General features: G+C 48.5%; 1 protein-coding gene across 1 annotated transcript in view; it reads left to right on the plus strand.

Annotated features, from left to right (window-relative positions):
• Nucleotides 1-868: 868 nt before the first annotated feature.
• ARHGAP25 (Rho GTPase activating protein 25) overlaps nt 869-16209 on the plus strand; it is a gene marked incomplete at its 5' end in the record, with an annotated part of 44126 nt that continues 28785 nt past the window's right edge. Inside the window, one exon of the mRNA XM_084614987.1 lies at nt 869-929. Within this exon, the coding sequence (XP_084471113.1) occupies nt 869-929 (61 nt within the window). The remainder of the gene's footprint in view (nt 930-16209) is intronic.

Raw genomic sequence — 16209 nt, forward strand, 5'->3', positions numbered from 1 at the left:
TAGTGTGTTGCAGAGTGCACGAGGTCTGGGTGAGTAGGGCCAGCTTCACCAGTGCCCTGCACCTAGTGCATTTGTTTCCACTAGTGCAAAGTGTGTGCAAACACTGCCCTTCTGATCTGGCACCATCCTATGCCCATTTTGCACATATCTCTAGGATGATTCAAGGTGCCAAGCAACTGTAAGTCGACCCTTGTCTCTTTGGAAAAAATGCAGGTTTCCAGGTCAGGCACAGATATTACCTGCATACTTGCCCAGCCAAGCTGACCTGCCTCTAAGTTCCTATTTTAGGGGTTTAGTTGGTAAAACTGCAGCAGGTCCCCAGAGCGGCCAGTCTGCTCTTCAGTTTAACATTTCCTGAAACTGAATGCTGGGCTATACCCCTCAGCCACGAGGCAAACGCTCAATCTTTTCGAGCACATCAATTGCACAGAAAGGACACCCACTTCCTCAAATGCAAAGAAAACAAACCCAGAAGCTCTGCTATTTATCAGTGCTTTTCAGTGAAGCCAGAGGCTGGTGGATGAAATGCAGCCGTGACTTCAGCTTCTCTGAATTAGAGTGTGACTGAGGTATTATCAAAGGGGGACTTGCAAAAGGGCCAGCCAAGAGGCTTATGGTGCGTCTGAAAAGCAAAAGAGAAAGCTTTGCAAAAAAGAAGAAGAAAGATAGAAAAGTACTTTTATGGGGTTGCTTAAGAGCTGAGCACAGGAGGAAGTGCATTGGCAAATCAACCTCAAGCGAGACTTCATTTTTCAAGCAAGCTCCAGAGGGAATCAAAACAGGGCCCGGGATTAGAAGAAGTGTCACAGTACAGAGACACTTGGAAAAATAGCTACGTTTAAAAAGCCAACTAAAACCCTGGTTCAAAATGTCCCTCAAGCTGCCGCGGAATTGGGATTTCAACCTGAAAATGGATGCTGCAAAAATAGGTACTGTTATTTTTTTATACCCTTAAATTCCTGCCTGAATCAGGGGCCTGTCTGGCCAATGGATCTGATGAAGTGACTCCAGCCTCTGTGCCCACAGTGGGCCAGGTCCTCAGCTGGAGTATATCAGCATAGCTCTGTGGATGTTAATTCACGCCGCTTTACATCAGCTGGGGATCTGGAGGGCTTTAGGGCAAAGCAACGTGGTAGCATGAGATCTGAGAAGTTTGAGTGTTTTTCTCAGTCGCCTTTGCTTGGATTCAGAGGGGTTGGCAACAGCGTTGTGCTTTCATTCGCTGAAGCCTGGTGCTTTCTAGACTGCTGACCAAATGAAGGCTCATGATGATGGCCCACTAGTGTGATCTGGTTATTACAGGACTGGGAATGAGGAAACCTGGCTTCCGACACTGACTCAATCGATGTGTGACCTTGGGCAAGTCACTTAGGCCAGAATTTTCAGATGGGCTCAGCACCCACATTCAACGTGAAGCACTCAAAAATCTGTCCTTGAGCTCTTTTGAAAATCTAGCTCTGTATATCTCGGTGACTTGGTTCCCCATCTGTAAAATGGGGTTAACAATATATTTGTAAAACACTTTGAGAGCCTTGGATGTTGTGAAACACTTTCAGGTCTACCAGTGAAATAAGATTTGGGTATTGTTAGTTTTATCCTATCATAACTGTGGATTCCATGTGTGGCCATCTGAGACTATGAGATGTAGAAGGTTAGGTCACGAGGTGGGGCTGAACTACAAAATTTAGATTCAGGCCTAGACTGGGATTTGAAACCATCCAAAAACTGGGGTATGTTTCTTAGGCCAACAGACCCCAGTCATCGGCGGGTGGGATTGAACCTGGGACCTCTGGAGCTTAGTGCATGAGCCTCTACCGCATGAGCTGAAAGTCAACTCACTGTTAGCTAAGGCTGAAGAGCAAACTCATTTTATCTCTCTCTTTAAGTGGTCTTGGTGTCGCTAGATGGGACAGAACACCACACCAAGAAGGTGTGTGGGTTACATGTTTAGATCAAGGTATTCAGTTCAGCCTATTAAAGCACAGAGGTTGCTACAAATTCGGTATCAGATTCTGGTTTGGATACAGCTGCTCAGATACCACACTGATGGACACAGTATAAATACCCAGATAGGTAGCTAGATACATTCCATCGCCTCTGGTTAAAGACTGGGTTGTTTGGATTCAGGGGTTTGGTTCAGCCCCTTCCCTATGTTGCTGGAAAGGTCATTTCTCCTTGATTTGCAATAATTGATCATTGAGTTTGATGTCATGATATTTTAGACATCCTTTATACACACAGACCTGAAAAGAAATTAGAGTGACACACTAGATGTTCTTCTCACTGATTACAAATCTGAATGGAAAACAGACCGGGCTAGTGCGGGCCAAATACATGGTCTTGTGGCATTAGTCAGGGGAATCTCCTTTGGGGATGCTCTGCATTGTGAAAGGGGGTTTGAGGATGCATACAGAACTGTACCCCCTCAGCTGCCTCTACAAACCAGAGTCAGAATGAAAGTAAGAGAAGAAAAAGGGTCCCACGCACAGAGGAAACAGTGACTCTGCGTTGGGTTTGCCGACCCACTTGCCTATGTTACCAGCCACCTCTGATGAATGATCAAAGAGTTCCTTCATACAGAGAGGCCTGTGCAAGGCACCACCCTTATTAGGTAATCTCCTGTTTTAAGAGACCTCCCCAAATATGACATCTGATAAGCACAGTTTGGCTCCACTTTTATTAGAAGGCCACCTCCATTAAGGAACCAGTTTTTTCCAGACCCATGGAGAGTTTGTGCTAAGGGACTCGCCTCTCATCGGCTCTGAAGATGATGGGTCAGGGCTGGCACAAGGCTGTGACATTTAAAGGGGGCATTGGGTCTTTATCAGGGTCACCAGGGTTGCAGCTAATGCTGTGAATGAATTCACATAGCTCTGCTGGCTAAAATTAAGGCCCCCAGCCCCACTAGGGGCTTCAGAATGTCGGACATAGGACTGGAAGGGACTTCCTGGGTCATTGAGTCCAATCTCCTGCTATGGTAGACAACCGCATCCTATAATCCAGCTCACAAACTTATTATGCTCCATCTTAAAACTAGCTGCTTGCCCCCACTGCTCCTGTTTGAAGGCGTGGGGCCTCGGTCTTCCGAAAGAGAGAGTTATTATTTATTGTTTGTAACCCAGCACCTTGGCACCACAGGTGTGGACCCAGACCCCATTCTGCTAGGTGCTGTACAAACCCAGAGCAAAAGAGATGAATTGCTGTTGGAATTTGCTAGCGATAAAAGTCTGCCTCATGTCTGCTTTGCCCTAACCTGGCAGTCCCAAGGAGAAGCAGCAGTTTGAGGACCTTGCATGATGGAACAGGCTTTTTGGAGACCCTGCTGATCAAGCATATTGACAGTCCCTGTTTAATTTCCCTGTGATCGCTCCTTATGTTTTTTATTTACCCACGCTGGTCAGTATTACACAGCAGCTCTGGTTGAGTCACTGTGGCATTTAGTTCACATGATCTAGGGGTTTGAGCACAAGACTCAGATGCCTGTTACTCCTGAGGTCCATTCCCAGCTCTGACACTGACTCCATTTGTGAGTCTGGGTTCAGTCACTTTGCCTTTCAGTGCCTCAGTTTCCCCATCTACAAAATGGGGGAAGTGATAAACTTCTGTCTCCTGGGATGGAGTGAGGGGAGACGTCGTGTATGGTGCTTTGAACATTCAAACCTCCAGGGCAATGGGTGTGCAGATGACCACTTGGTAGGTGCAGAAGCGTGGTACTGGCTCCCTGCACGGGGTGAATTCCACACAACAGTTGTTACATCACACCCTTGATTTCCCCTGAGCTGAAGGAACCTCATAAAGGATGACCTGGTCTCTACTGCGCTGGGCTTGAATCTGAATCAGATCCAACCTGCCCCACCTGGCTCTCTTGCACATGAGGTGGTCTGTCTTCGCTGCACAGGTAACTCGGGGTCTTGCCTCTGGGCCCCTCCTGTCCATACACAAAAACCTCTCGCTTGAGTTTTGTGGTGTTAGCTGGCCTGACTGGGGGTATAGGTGAGAGCCCGGGGGCCTTATTCACTGTCACTTTGGGCTGAGGACGCAGGCTAATCCGTGGGAGTGCTTGTAGTCTCCTCGTGCCTTCCCACAATTCCCCTCCTGTCCCCAGATGAGTTCTCCCACAATTCACTGGGAACGAAACACCATGCGGCTCAGTTCACTGCAGCCCAAAGAACCCTGGGAGATGGCCCCCAAAGTCCTTAGCGACACTCACGGCGGAGCGCAACAGCGGGGAAGATGCAATGACACAGCCAGGGCTTTGCAGTGCGGCTAGGCTAGGCTAGCCTCAGAGCTGAGACCTGAGTTAGCCCCTGATAAGGGCTAGGCTAACCTGAGAGCTGAGAGCTGGGCTAGGCTAACCTGAGGCCAATCACCTGAGTTAACGCTGCAGTGCAGGCCTACTCTCCTTGCCTGAGAGGTGTGTCGCATACTTGTTGTCTGCATTTGAAGCAACAGGGAATGATTTCATAACTTGCAGATGTTGCTCTGCCCACAATACGAGCAGATGGAGGGATGGGTACAGAAGGCCTCGTGAAACTGGCTTCCAGCAGTTAACCGGCTGCTAGTGCCACTCCAGTCCTGTTCTCCAGTGTTATTCCCCCCGCACCCTGCACCTCCCATCTCAGCCAATGGCTGCCCTCACCTTCAGAAGCCAAATTACCTCTTCTCTGGTGGAGACTGGGGACCGATATTTACAGCAGGGCCTTTGCAAAGCTCAGAGACTGAGCTCTAATCCTGCACTTCCTTCATCTGGACAAAACCCTGTGGACTTCAGAGGGATCAGGAGTTGGCTCTATAGCTGGTCGCTACCTACCTCCAAAATAGAAAGCATTAGTCATGAAAAAAACAAGAGCGGAGGGGCCACAAATATGGGAGAAGCTCCTACGATACCGGAGTGCAAGGCCACACCTCACGGGGGACACCCTTTTGGAGAGTGTATCTCCCTGCCCCTGCTACCTCCGCCCATGTGACCTCACCTCCTGGCCCGTGCGGCCTCGTGACAATGCGTGCGAGGGCACGCCGGCAGGGTGCACCAGGGGCACGCTTCAAAATGGTGTTGTCCAATACCAGACTATACCACGCTCCAGTTTTGTCTTAGTATCAGATGGGGGACAACCTAAGACAAGCGGTTTAAAATCAGACGGATGACCTGCCCAGTGATTTACCTGCCCAGGGGTGCAATGGTAGCAAAAAGAAATGGGTGAACTAACTGAAACTGAACTCCATATTTCCCAAATGAGTCGTGGGTCAACTCCCCTTACCCACATTTACCCTTGACTACCCTACTGGTCCTGCCAGTGGCTTTAGCTGCAGTGGCTCCCATCCCTTTCGGTCCCCTCCCCTGCAGGGGACGTGCAGTGGCTGACTCTAAGTACACATGCCAGGGCTGGAGTAGAGCTTATCAGGGGCTAACTCAGTGTGGTTAGTGCCTCATGCTTTTGTTTTTAACACACAGCATTTTCCAGTCTGTGGCTGCAGAAATGCCAAATAAATAGGAGGGTGGGGTCTGATTTGCCCATTCCACGAGTCCCCATAAGAGCAGGGATTCTGCGTTTGTGTAAGGAGGGTTCTTTAGACAGCAATCCAGTCTGTAGAGTTGTTCATTTCATCTTCTCTCATGCCTGCCCATTGGAAAATAATTACAACAGCCCATCTACTCACTGATTTCTCAGCCATCCTCATTGGTCATCCTGATTTCAGCTCGCGTCTCTCTTAGCTTCAAGCAGGGATGTGATTGTCGTCATTTTCTATAGCTAATGGAGAGAGTTGGATTTTTCTCTTCTAAGCCTTTGGAGGGAAATACCTAGACTCCAGGAACCACAGACTGAAACCCCAGCAGGTTCCATTTCGCCCATACTCGGCCCTTTGGATTGGGTTACAAATATATAAAAGGTTGTTCTAAAGAGAATAGTGATCAGTTGTTCTCCATTTCCACCAAGGGAGTCATCAACTTGTTTTGCAGCAAGGAATCTTTAAATATTCATGGTAAATAGGCCTAATGGCCTGCGATGGGATGTTAGATGGGGTGGGATCTGAGTTACTACAGAAAATTCTTTCCTGGGTGTCTGGCTGGTGAATCTTGCCCATATGCTCAGGGTTTAGCTGATTGCCATATTTGGGGTCGGGAAGGAATTTTCCTCCAGGGCAGATTGGAAGAGGCCCTGGAGGTTTTTCACCTTCCTCTGTAGCACAGGGCACGGGTCACTTGCTGCGGGATTCTCTACTCCTTGAAGTCTTTAAACCATGATTTTTCGCAGGAGTGGGTGGGTGAGATTCCGTGGCCAGCATTGTGCAGGAGGTCGGACTAGATGATCATAATGGTCCCTTCTGACCTTAGTATCTATGAGAGTTAGGTTAGATATTAGGAAAAACTTTCTAACTATAAGGATAGCTAAACAGTGGAACAGCTTATTGAGGGAGGTTGTGGCATCCCCGTCATTAGAGGTTTTTAAGAAAAGGTGAGACAAACACCTGCAGGGATGGTTTAAGTTCACTTTGTCCTGCCTCAGCAGAGGGGAATGGCTTAGATGACTTCTACATTTCTATTATTCTATGAAACTGTATGAAATTAAGGTCTCCTGATGGTTTTGACACCAACGCTATTTTGGGCTAGGCATTAACAAACGAGCAGAATTATAATGAGAACCGGTTGAAAAAACCAAAACAAAACCCTTTGCTTTTTGCCAAGAATTTCAATCAAAGCTTTCAGAGTAGCAGCCGTGTTAGTCTGTAGCTGCAAAAAGAAAAGGAGGACTTGTGGCACCTCAGAGACTGACAAATTTATTTCAGCAGAAGCTTTCGTGAGCTTCAATCAAAGCTTTGTTTGTTTTCATTGAAATGTCTTGAGCTTTTGTTGAAAACCCCAAATCTGAAACATTTTTGGTTGTCAGGTTTTTATTTTTTTCAGTGTCAAGGAACATGGATGTTTTCAGCAGAAGAAGTGACCAGGAACTTTTGTTGATTGTCTGGATATTTAAAAAAAAAAAAAAAAGTTCTTATGAAACGAGCCAGTAACTGATTGGGCATTGTTGTATTCTAAGGTGTTACCTACACAGAAAAATTGAACTGCAATAACAATGCCGTTAAAGTGCTTTTTTATTGGAAGGGTCCAGCTTTTTATTTTATCCACCCCCCCCCAGGTAACCCCTAAACACCATGCTGGGGATGGGTGGAGCCCTGACTCGGGTGGAAGAGTGCCAGGTGCTGACTCATCAGCATCACTTTTTCAGTGGTTCAGTCATGCAGACACAGTTACACCAATCTAAATGAGCTTAAACCAGGATAGCTTATTCTTGTATGGGAAGGGGAACAATCTTTACTACCACTACAAGGCATCTGAATGCTGGTATAACGGCGTCCACCCTGTAGTGGTAAAAAGTCACACCCATAATCACCACATTTTAGGGTTGCCAACACCGTATTTCAAAAATAAGGGACTGTTTTCTTAGCAGCCCCGCCACATCCCCTCCTCCTAATATTATTATTGTCATTATTATTAATAATAATAAAGTGGTACTCACCTACATTCCCCAGGGGTATTTCTTGCTGCTTTTTGCAGCACTCAGCAACTCCCAGTCTTGTCGTACAGAGATGAAAAAATAAGGGACGTGCCTTGTAACAGGGAACTACTGGCAACCCTACCATATTGATACCAAATCCGTATCAAATTTGCAACGGCGCAAAAAACTGGCCACTTCCCTCACTGTCAGCTTCCCCAACAGCCAGCAGAGGGCGCTCTGTGGTTGTAGTTGTGTTTCCACTTTCACGGGAAGGAGGGCATTGTGTTAGCCCTGATGTTCTGTACAAAGCATGACTTTAAATGGGCACACGTAATAAGGAGCTGTGTGGCCAGTTTGCAGGTTTGTCTCTGAAGGCAAGTTGCTTCGGGGGATGACATGCAGCCGTTGCTTCTGAATGCACAGCAGCAACTCTGGCCAGGAAGTTGGTACTGGACGCGAAGGAGGAGCCTGGCTCACTAAAACCACGCCGGTGGAATTTTAGGCAGCCAAGAGGCAATGACCCCCAATTGAGTAGGATCAGGGCAGTGGGTTTAACACCCCTCTTTGTGCAGAGCTTCCTTTACTTCTTACTGGAACAATGGCAGCTCGCCCACCTGCAAAGTAACCCCGAAATCACTCTGCTGGGGCAATGGGCTTAGCCCTCAGTCAGGAGGAAGAGCGCCACCGTGGCTTGCAGCTCATCTCCCAGGCATGTGTAAGAGCATGGAAGGGCTGAGTGAAGAAGCAGCACTGACCAAGCAGGGTGCATGTGGACATGGCCCATTGTTTCCTAGCTGAAGGGGCAGTGAGAGTGTTTAGAGGGAAACAGTCAAAATCAGAAGCATTTAACAAAAGGAAGCAGCTCAGAATGTGCCAAGCTCACAGTTGTTATCAGCTTCCTGTTCCACAACAGTGGCGAAAAGAGGGCCGGGCCGAACCACTACCACAACAAACCACTACGAACCGCTGGGACCATCCAGAGAAGCAAAGGCAAAGGTGCCCGGGCACCTGCAATTCAAAGCCCAGGAACGAAAACGGGTTCAAGGTGAAAGCTTTAAAGAGGCCTCGTTCGCAAACCTGAGCGGGCCTTTCTGCACACGGGGGCTGGGCTCCAAGCTTGTGAAAGCGGGAACCCATAGAGCCCCTGTGGTTTCTGGCCTGAAACCTGCAAAGGGAGTCAGTCTTATGCACGGCTCTGCATAGATAGTGAATTACAGAAGCCTCTCCGTTGTGTTAAGTCCCCTACTGGCATAGAGGGGCCTTAAAGGGGGAGGAAACAGGCCCGAGAAATACTCCCTACACCAGCTCTGTTCCCAGCATGCCGGGGTTGGCGGATGGTGTGGGGTGAGAAGGCTGGGCTGTGGTCGGAGTACACTGCATTCCAGATATTCTTTGCTCCCTACAGCCCACTAGGGGACTAGGGGAACTGGAGAGCAGCCCTGATGCTGGCCCCAAACTACCCCAGAATACAGGAACACATGACCTAAATCCTTGACCGGAGAGCAGGGACAGTCCAACCGAGCATCAGTGCCAGGCCCTGGACAGAGCTTTGGGTTCAGGGATGATTGGCTCCATCTCCTTTAGAAGTGCAAATGTGTTTTCACAGCCCTGCAGTGCTGTGTCCACCTTGCTACTTTCCCCACAGCACAGCCGCACGCAACCCACACTCCATCCCATCTGCTCCCCAGACTGTGTTGGTAATCAGTGCAGGCTAGGAAAGCTAGTCCATAATGCCTCAGCAGGGGACATAAGGCCTGCAGGACAGACACAAGGAGCGGAGCCTGGAGCACATAGGGCATTGCACTCTGGGAGGTATTTGGGCAGCCGCAGGACCAGCCAAACCACTCACACAGGCAAACAACTACGTCACAGCCCAGACCCAGTGGTATGGACGCATGTCCCGTTATAGTTACAGTCCGTTATAGGAATTGGGTGGTATCCCTTTAAATAGTTTGGGAGCCCTCTACTTTGGGGCCTCTCTGTCTTTTATTGCAGAAGCCACCAGAACCTAACCGGGCTGCAGTTGTTGTGTATATCTGTAGGCCTTGTATGTTTATATAAAGCCAGTGCACACAGTTATTGAGGACCCAAATTAACTGTGTGGTTTCATCATCTTTGTGAGGAGAGCAAAGGCACAAGTTACTAACCAGGTACTTAGCATGTTGCAAGTGGGTGTGAAGCCGGTTTGCAGCCAGTCAACACCACTGACTGTCTACCAGTTCAGAGAATTTGTAGCATAGACGGGCCTTAAAGCTTCCCTGATCGTTGTACTACAGTAGCACCGAGAGGCTCCAGCCAAGATCAAGACCCCAGCATGCTAGGGTAAGCACATACCTAGTGAGAGACACCCCCTACCCTTACGTCTCAATGGATAACACACAGAGAGGGGAAATGACTGGCATAAGGTCACACAGCAAGTCACCAAGTCAGTGGCAGCTCCAGGATTAGATCCCACTTCTGCTGGGCTCCCAGTCCAGTACCTGAGCCACGAGACAACACTGCCTCCCCTAGTGTGACTCTCTATTGATTTACCCTTATTCCAGTGCCATATGTTTACCTCACAGCTACCCCATTCCATTCTGCATCAGACATCACAAACGGATAGGGACTTGCCCTGCAAAATTCAGAGACAGGTCTGGATTTTCAGCATCTCTAAAGGCCAAACAAGTTTGGAGCTTAGTGCATTCTAAGAGCAAGGGAGAAGCTGCAAAACTGGGGCCCAAATGCAGGATTCCAACCCCCTTCCCCTCCTAATGCGCTGGTAGCATATTTGTTTTCCATTGGCCGACCAGTAATCACAATCCCGGTACCTAAATTACTCCTTAAAACCTTTACAAAGAAGGGTAGATTAGAGATGGGACCAAAGCAAAACTCCAGCTCCAAGCACAGCCTATTTCCCGAGGCTTTGTTAGCTTAGCCAGGTTGGAGAGGCTTGTAAATATGCTGAGAAAACAGACTGATGCTGCTTCCTTTCTATACATTCCCCTGTGGCTAACACATCCCTCCCTGCGGGGTGGTGCCTTGCAGCTGAACACAGTACTGACCTTCACTTTGACAGCCTGCTGACAGTATCTACCCCCATTTCAGAGAGAATGGTTCTCAGGCAAGTTACTCGAAGTGAGCTGTAGCTCACGAAAGCTCATGCTCAAATAAATTGGTTAGTCTCTAAGGTGCCACAAGTACTCCTTTTCTTTTTGCCTTTATGATAGCGCTGATAGAGGAAAACAGCTGGTTCCCAGGCCCTGAGTTCATTTGCAAGTATGTAATCACTGGGAAAGTCATTGGAATGGGACAGGTTTTTGGGCCAAATTCCGAGGAGGTGTAAAAAGCACAGAGATTTTCCTTCCCTGGGACTTCCAGAGCCTCTGGGGAATATATAATTTGACCCATCCCCACTTCAGCCTTATGCTGCTGACAAACAGAAAAAGAGACACGTTGTTGGGGGTGGCAGGCGGGGCCAGGGGATGCTCCAGGGTAGACGCACGGGACAGCAGCGAGGCCAGGGAAGAGACCCGGCCCCGAATACTGGCGGAGCCACCCCCCGTGCCCTGAATATTGCTGGAGCAAGGGCACCCGGGGCCCACATAACTCGCTGCCCCTGCAAGTCTGTCCACTTGAGCTGGGAGGCTGGCGGTGGAGACTTACCCTTACAGTCTAACCTCACCCTAATGCAGACTGTGGCAGGGTTTAGCCCGCAAGAGCCATGCATAAAGCCCATCTGACTGCTTCTTCCACGCCCAAAATAAATGCAGTTATGCCCTGGCGTTGAACTTTGTACAAACAGCCTGGCCTTGGTGAGTCAGCTGCCTCTGAAAACCGAGCGTGAGTATTGTTGGGTATGGGAGAATCAGCTAAGGTCCAGCTATTCAAAAAAGCTTAGCATGCCGGGCACTGTTGAGCATGTTTGAAAATCTGGGCCTTACTTAGCTGCTAAATAGGTTCGAGCTCCATCCTCACACCTTCAACAAAAGTTGGTAGCCTAGTCGGGATGGGTCTTTAACAGTGAGGCAACATTTTCCTGGCAACTTTGACGAACCTTTAAATTAGTTATTTAGCCCAGGGAGTTACCTACTGACCATCACTGAAGGCTTTACTATAATAATTAGAGCTAGACAAAATTTTTCAGACTAAACTTTTTTTCCCCGCTGTAAAATGCAGATTCAGGGCTGAATCTGAACTGAGCTGCAGGGTGTAAAATCCGGGAATAACCCGGAACATTTTGAACTGAAACATTTTCAGAATTTGTGTCAAATTGCATCGGTCAGGAAAAAAACCACAGAAACAAAAAGAAAATCAGGAAAAAATGGAAATGGTTCATTTTGACATTTTCTACATGAACATTTGGATTTTTCAAATCCAAATGACTTTTGTGGCTTCGAAATGTAGTTCAATTTTAATTAAAAAAAAAAAACGGTGAGAAAACACTCAAAAATGAAATGGTTTGCTGAAAAATTGTCATTTCGGGTCCATCTGAAACAATTTTTTTCCTTCTGACTATTTGGTTCCCTCAGCGAACTGAAAAATCACTCAGTCATTCTCACTGCTCTCTAGTAATAATGATGCTTTGCTGTTTTATAGAACTTTTCACCTGAGGATCTCCCAACAAATACTGGGCTAAATCCTAAACGCTGGACTAGTGGAACTAGGGACTTGTCTACAGGATGGGGTAACGTGTTGCATGGGGGTGCAAATTTTAAAGTGCACTAATGTTGCACATTGTGTAGCGTTGCACGTTAATTGGTCCATGTAGATCCTGCTCGTGCACACTAAAGGTTCCTCAGTGTGCTTTTCAGAAAGCATTATGTTAAAGCTCACCAGCAGGGTCTACCTGGCCCGGGGGCAGCATATCAGTGCGCTTCAGAAATCAGACCCTGGGGAGCGCAATACCCCCTTCCCCCCGTGTAGGTAAGCCTTCAGAGGAGCGTTCCATTAGTTCGCTACTCCTCACAACCACCTTGCATGGTTCTAAAATCCCCATTTGACAGATGGGGAATGTGAGGTACAAAGAAGTTAAGTAAGTTGTCCCAGTGAAAAGCAGGGCTGGGAATAGAAGCCAGGAGTCCAGGCTCTCAGTGCATTAGCATGTGGCGTGAGAAGCTCAAGCCAGCATTCAGTTCACATAACAGCGCTCTGTGCAGGTCTTTGGTTTTGCTTTGCAGTGAGAGTGGGAATGTCAGCAGCTCACACGCAAGTGATGCCGTAGCACCTGGAAGAGCAACTGAAGGCCTTGTCCGTGCCAGGCCACTGGTATAGCTGTACTGGTGTCAATCAGACTGTACTCGTGCAAATCATGTCAACACGAGGGGTTTGCACTGCTGGCTAGAAACCTATGCATTCATTTCGATCCATCCCAGCACGGCAATGCCTGTTAGGAGATGGTAGATTAGTAGATTGTACAGAGCGAGGAGATCCTGCTGTTGTTACCACTGCGGTATCTTTGGGGGTGTTGCTACTGCATTAGCTACCTTTGCCTCTGAAATAAGGCACCGGAAACACAGTGACTGTCTCGAGAAATGTGCAGGGCTGTAAAGAGGTGATGGTCCAGTAATGGACTTACTCTGCTGCAAGGAAAATTCAAGTTTAATATTAAAGAGGAGCTTCCTAACTATTAGAGAATGGACCAATCTGCTGAGGGAGGTCTGAGGAATCACCATTACTGGAGATATAATAGCTACAGTACCACAGATGGGCTTGGAATATAATGATGAAAATGATGGGCCCGATTCTTCAGTGCCTGCTGCCTCGTGCAGTCCTTTATGCTAGTGCAAAGTGAGTATAACATTTATTAAAATTTGCAGTACAGTGGGGTCTAGAGACCCCAACTGAGGTCAGGACCCCAGGGCGCTAGGTGCTGTCTGTACACGTTGTGTCAGACAGTCCCTAAGTTATACTCCAAATGGACAAGATCGACAAAGGGTGGGAGAAAGCAAGTATCATTATCCCCATTGCATAGATGGGGAGCTGAGGAACAGTGAGGTTAAAGTGACTTGCCCCTGGTCATATAGGAAAACTGTGGCAGAGCCAGGAATCTCCTGAGTCCCAGTCCAGTGCCTTAACCATAAGACCATCCCCTTCACTTCCATTGTACTGCCCCTGAGACCGGAGCATGCTGATGCCGTAGCATCTGCACACAGGATGGCCCAAGGGGCCAGGCAGGTTACCTTTAGGGTCTCTGTCTTCACTCCAGAGTTAGCCTGGGGTCTAGCCTGAGTGTTGCCCCAACCCCTTCAATCTACATAGAACATCTCACCCGGGCGTGAGGGTGCTTTAACGTCATGGCTGAGATTATAGGCTACATCTTGGATTTTACTTCAGCCCAGGCTGGCAACCAGCCTACTTTGCAGTGAGAACTCAGCCTCATCCAGCCCGGGTGCTTAGTCTGCCAGTCCTATCCCGGTTACACTTGTACAGCATTTGAACAGAGAGATGCCATCCAAGAAATCCTTCTCCAGTGCTGCAGTTGGCCAGAAGCTGATATACCTGCCTTCTGGTGTGGTGTGATGTCAGTAAGACCCGTAGGAGCATTTCCGTAGGAAGGACAGACGAGACAATACTCTGCAAATGAGGTCACAGAGTGGCCCACTTCAATGCACCACTCAAAGCCACAGGAGGTCTTGTTAGAAATCCGGCCCCGCACATGGGCCAGTACAGAACCATTGTGGAGGCAGCCACACAGGTCTGGCTCGGGTAGAGGTCTGTCGTGGGGACGCTCCACTCCCGCTAAACGACCCCAGGCAATCTCTGCTGTGAATACTTGTGCATAGACAGCACCTTTTGTCCCTCTCATTTGCCATGTTATGGTAGCCTCCTGGATGGTGCTTTTCATCAGAACGGAGCTGTCAGCCAAGAGCTCGCACTTGTCTGGTTGCTGTGCGTGGGAGCGTGGGTTGTAGTACAACAGGGATGGAGTGGTTTCAAGTTTGCCCAGTCCTGGTTTAACACATTAGAAGCAGGTTGTGGTTTTGCAAAACAAACATTTGCAGAACTGCACTTGCCTTAGGGGGGCTGCGCTCTTCGGACAGCAACATTCAGTTTAATGGAGTCAGATTTTCACTCTGTCCAGCCCTCATGCTCTGCATCATCCTCTAAAAATCCTAACCCGCTGAGTAAACATCCCGTGTGGCATGAAGGGATGCGATCAGGGAGTAGGAATGCCCCTGTTTTGTTAGCATGTTCTGAATCTTTCTCAGGGGGCTTGAATAACAGGGACGTGTTAGCAACAGAATTTTGAATCGTTCTAACTCCCGAGGTTCTGATCAGGAAACCCTCGTTTTGATCCTGCTTGTTGAGGCTGTGGTCTCAGGGTGCGTCTACACTGCAAAGCACCACGCACGGCACTGCATCTCAGAGCCCGGGTCAATTGGCTCAGGCTCACGGGGCTTGGGGTGCAGGGCTAAAAGCGAAGGTGTCGATATTCGGGCTCAGGCTGGAGCCAGGGCTCTGAGACCCTCCCCACAAACTGAGTTTCAGAACCCAGGCTCCAGCCCAGGCCTGAACATCTACACTGCCCTTTTTAGCAACCCTCCGCCCCCCTCCGCAAGCTCTAATCAATTGACCCAGGCTCTGAGACTTGGCACCGCAGATTTATCATTGCAGAGCAGATATACCATAAAGGAGTTTGGCATTTAAATCCCATTGAAAAGCCCACCCTAAATCCAGATCCATATAGGGAGGAACGTCCCATATCAACATATGCCCAGGAACAAAAAACCTGATTCTCTACTGCCGCGCACCTGGAGGAGTTCTTTGCACTCGTGCAAAGTGAGTGTGAAACATAACGAAATCGGACCGGTAGCATTATGCAGCCACTCTGCACAGGTGCATGTGACTAGATGAGTGGAAAGAGGCAGGCTTCTGTCTTGCAGCGACAGAGTGGGGTCTTCTTCTGGAGGTGTTTTAATGGCAAAGGCAGGGAGCTGGGCTGTATTCAGGCCTCACTGACATTCCCCTAAACTGCAATGCTCCCTCTAGGTGCTAGACTTAGGGATGCATGAGGTGCTGCAGCACCCTCTGGCTTGAAGCGGTTTCCATCATATTCAGGGTTTACAGTTTGGTTCGATGGCTCTCAGCACCCCCACTGTACAAATTGTTCCAGCCCCCCTGACACTCCCTGACCACAGAAAGAACCACAAAGCACTTTCAGAAGGCTGCACACAACTCATTTCTTTGGCTCAGCCTTCCCTCAATAATTTCTCCACCCAAAGGTGCACTGTCCCAAGCCCACAACACACACACACACACACTCTTGCCTGTGCACAACGCAATCGCTCAACACACGCACATGTATGCCCATATAGACATAGGATGTGCCTGCTCACCATGTACAGAGGTGGACGCAAGCAGACAAACAGAAAACGAATCAAGCTGGAAAGGAAGAGAGAGTCGTTATTTTTACTTGTAAATGGGAAGTGCTCAGATGGTAGCGGGGGCCATATAAGTAGATAGGTGGACATTGTAACCGAGCGCCTCTGAAAAGGTGTGAAAGTCTTTAACCTTGTGGACATTAACCTCTTGTAACAGCCTGCGGAGGCCTTGGCCAGTGTACTGGACTGGGCTTCAGTAGACCTAGGTTCTATCCCTGGTTCTGCTCCTCGGTGACCTGGGGTAAGTCACTTCACCCCCACGTGCCTCTGGTTTCCCATCTGTAAAATAGGGATCACAATACCGATCCCCTTTCTAAAAAGCATGAGACAAGAGGTAGATTTTATTATTA

Source organism: Lepidochelys olivacea (assembly GCF_965140295.1).
Source record: "Lepidochelys olivacea isolate rLepOli2 genome assembly, chromosome: 26".
NCBI lineage: Eukaryota > Metazoa > Chordata > Testudines > Cheloniidae > Lepidochelys > Lepidochelys olivacea.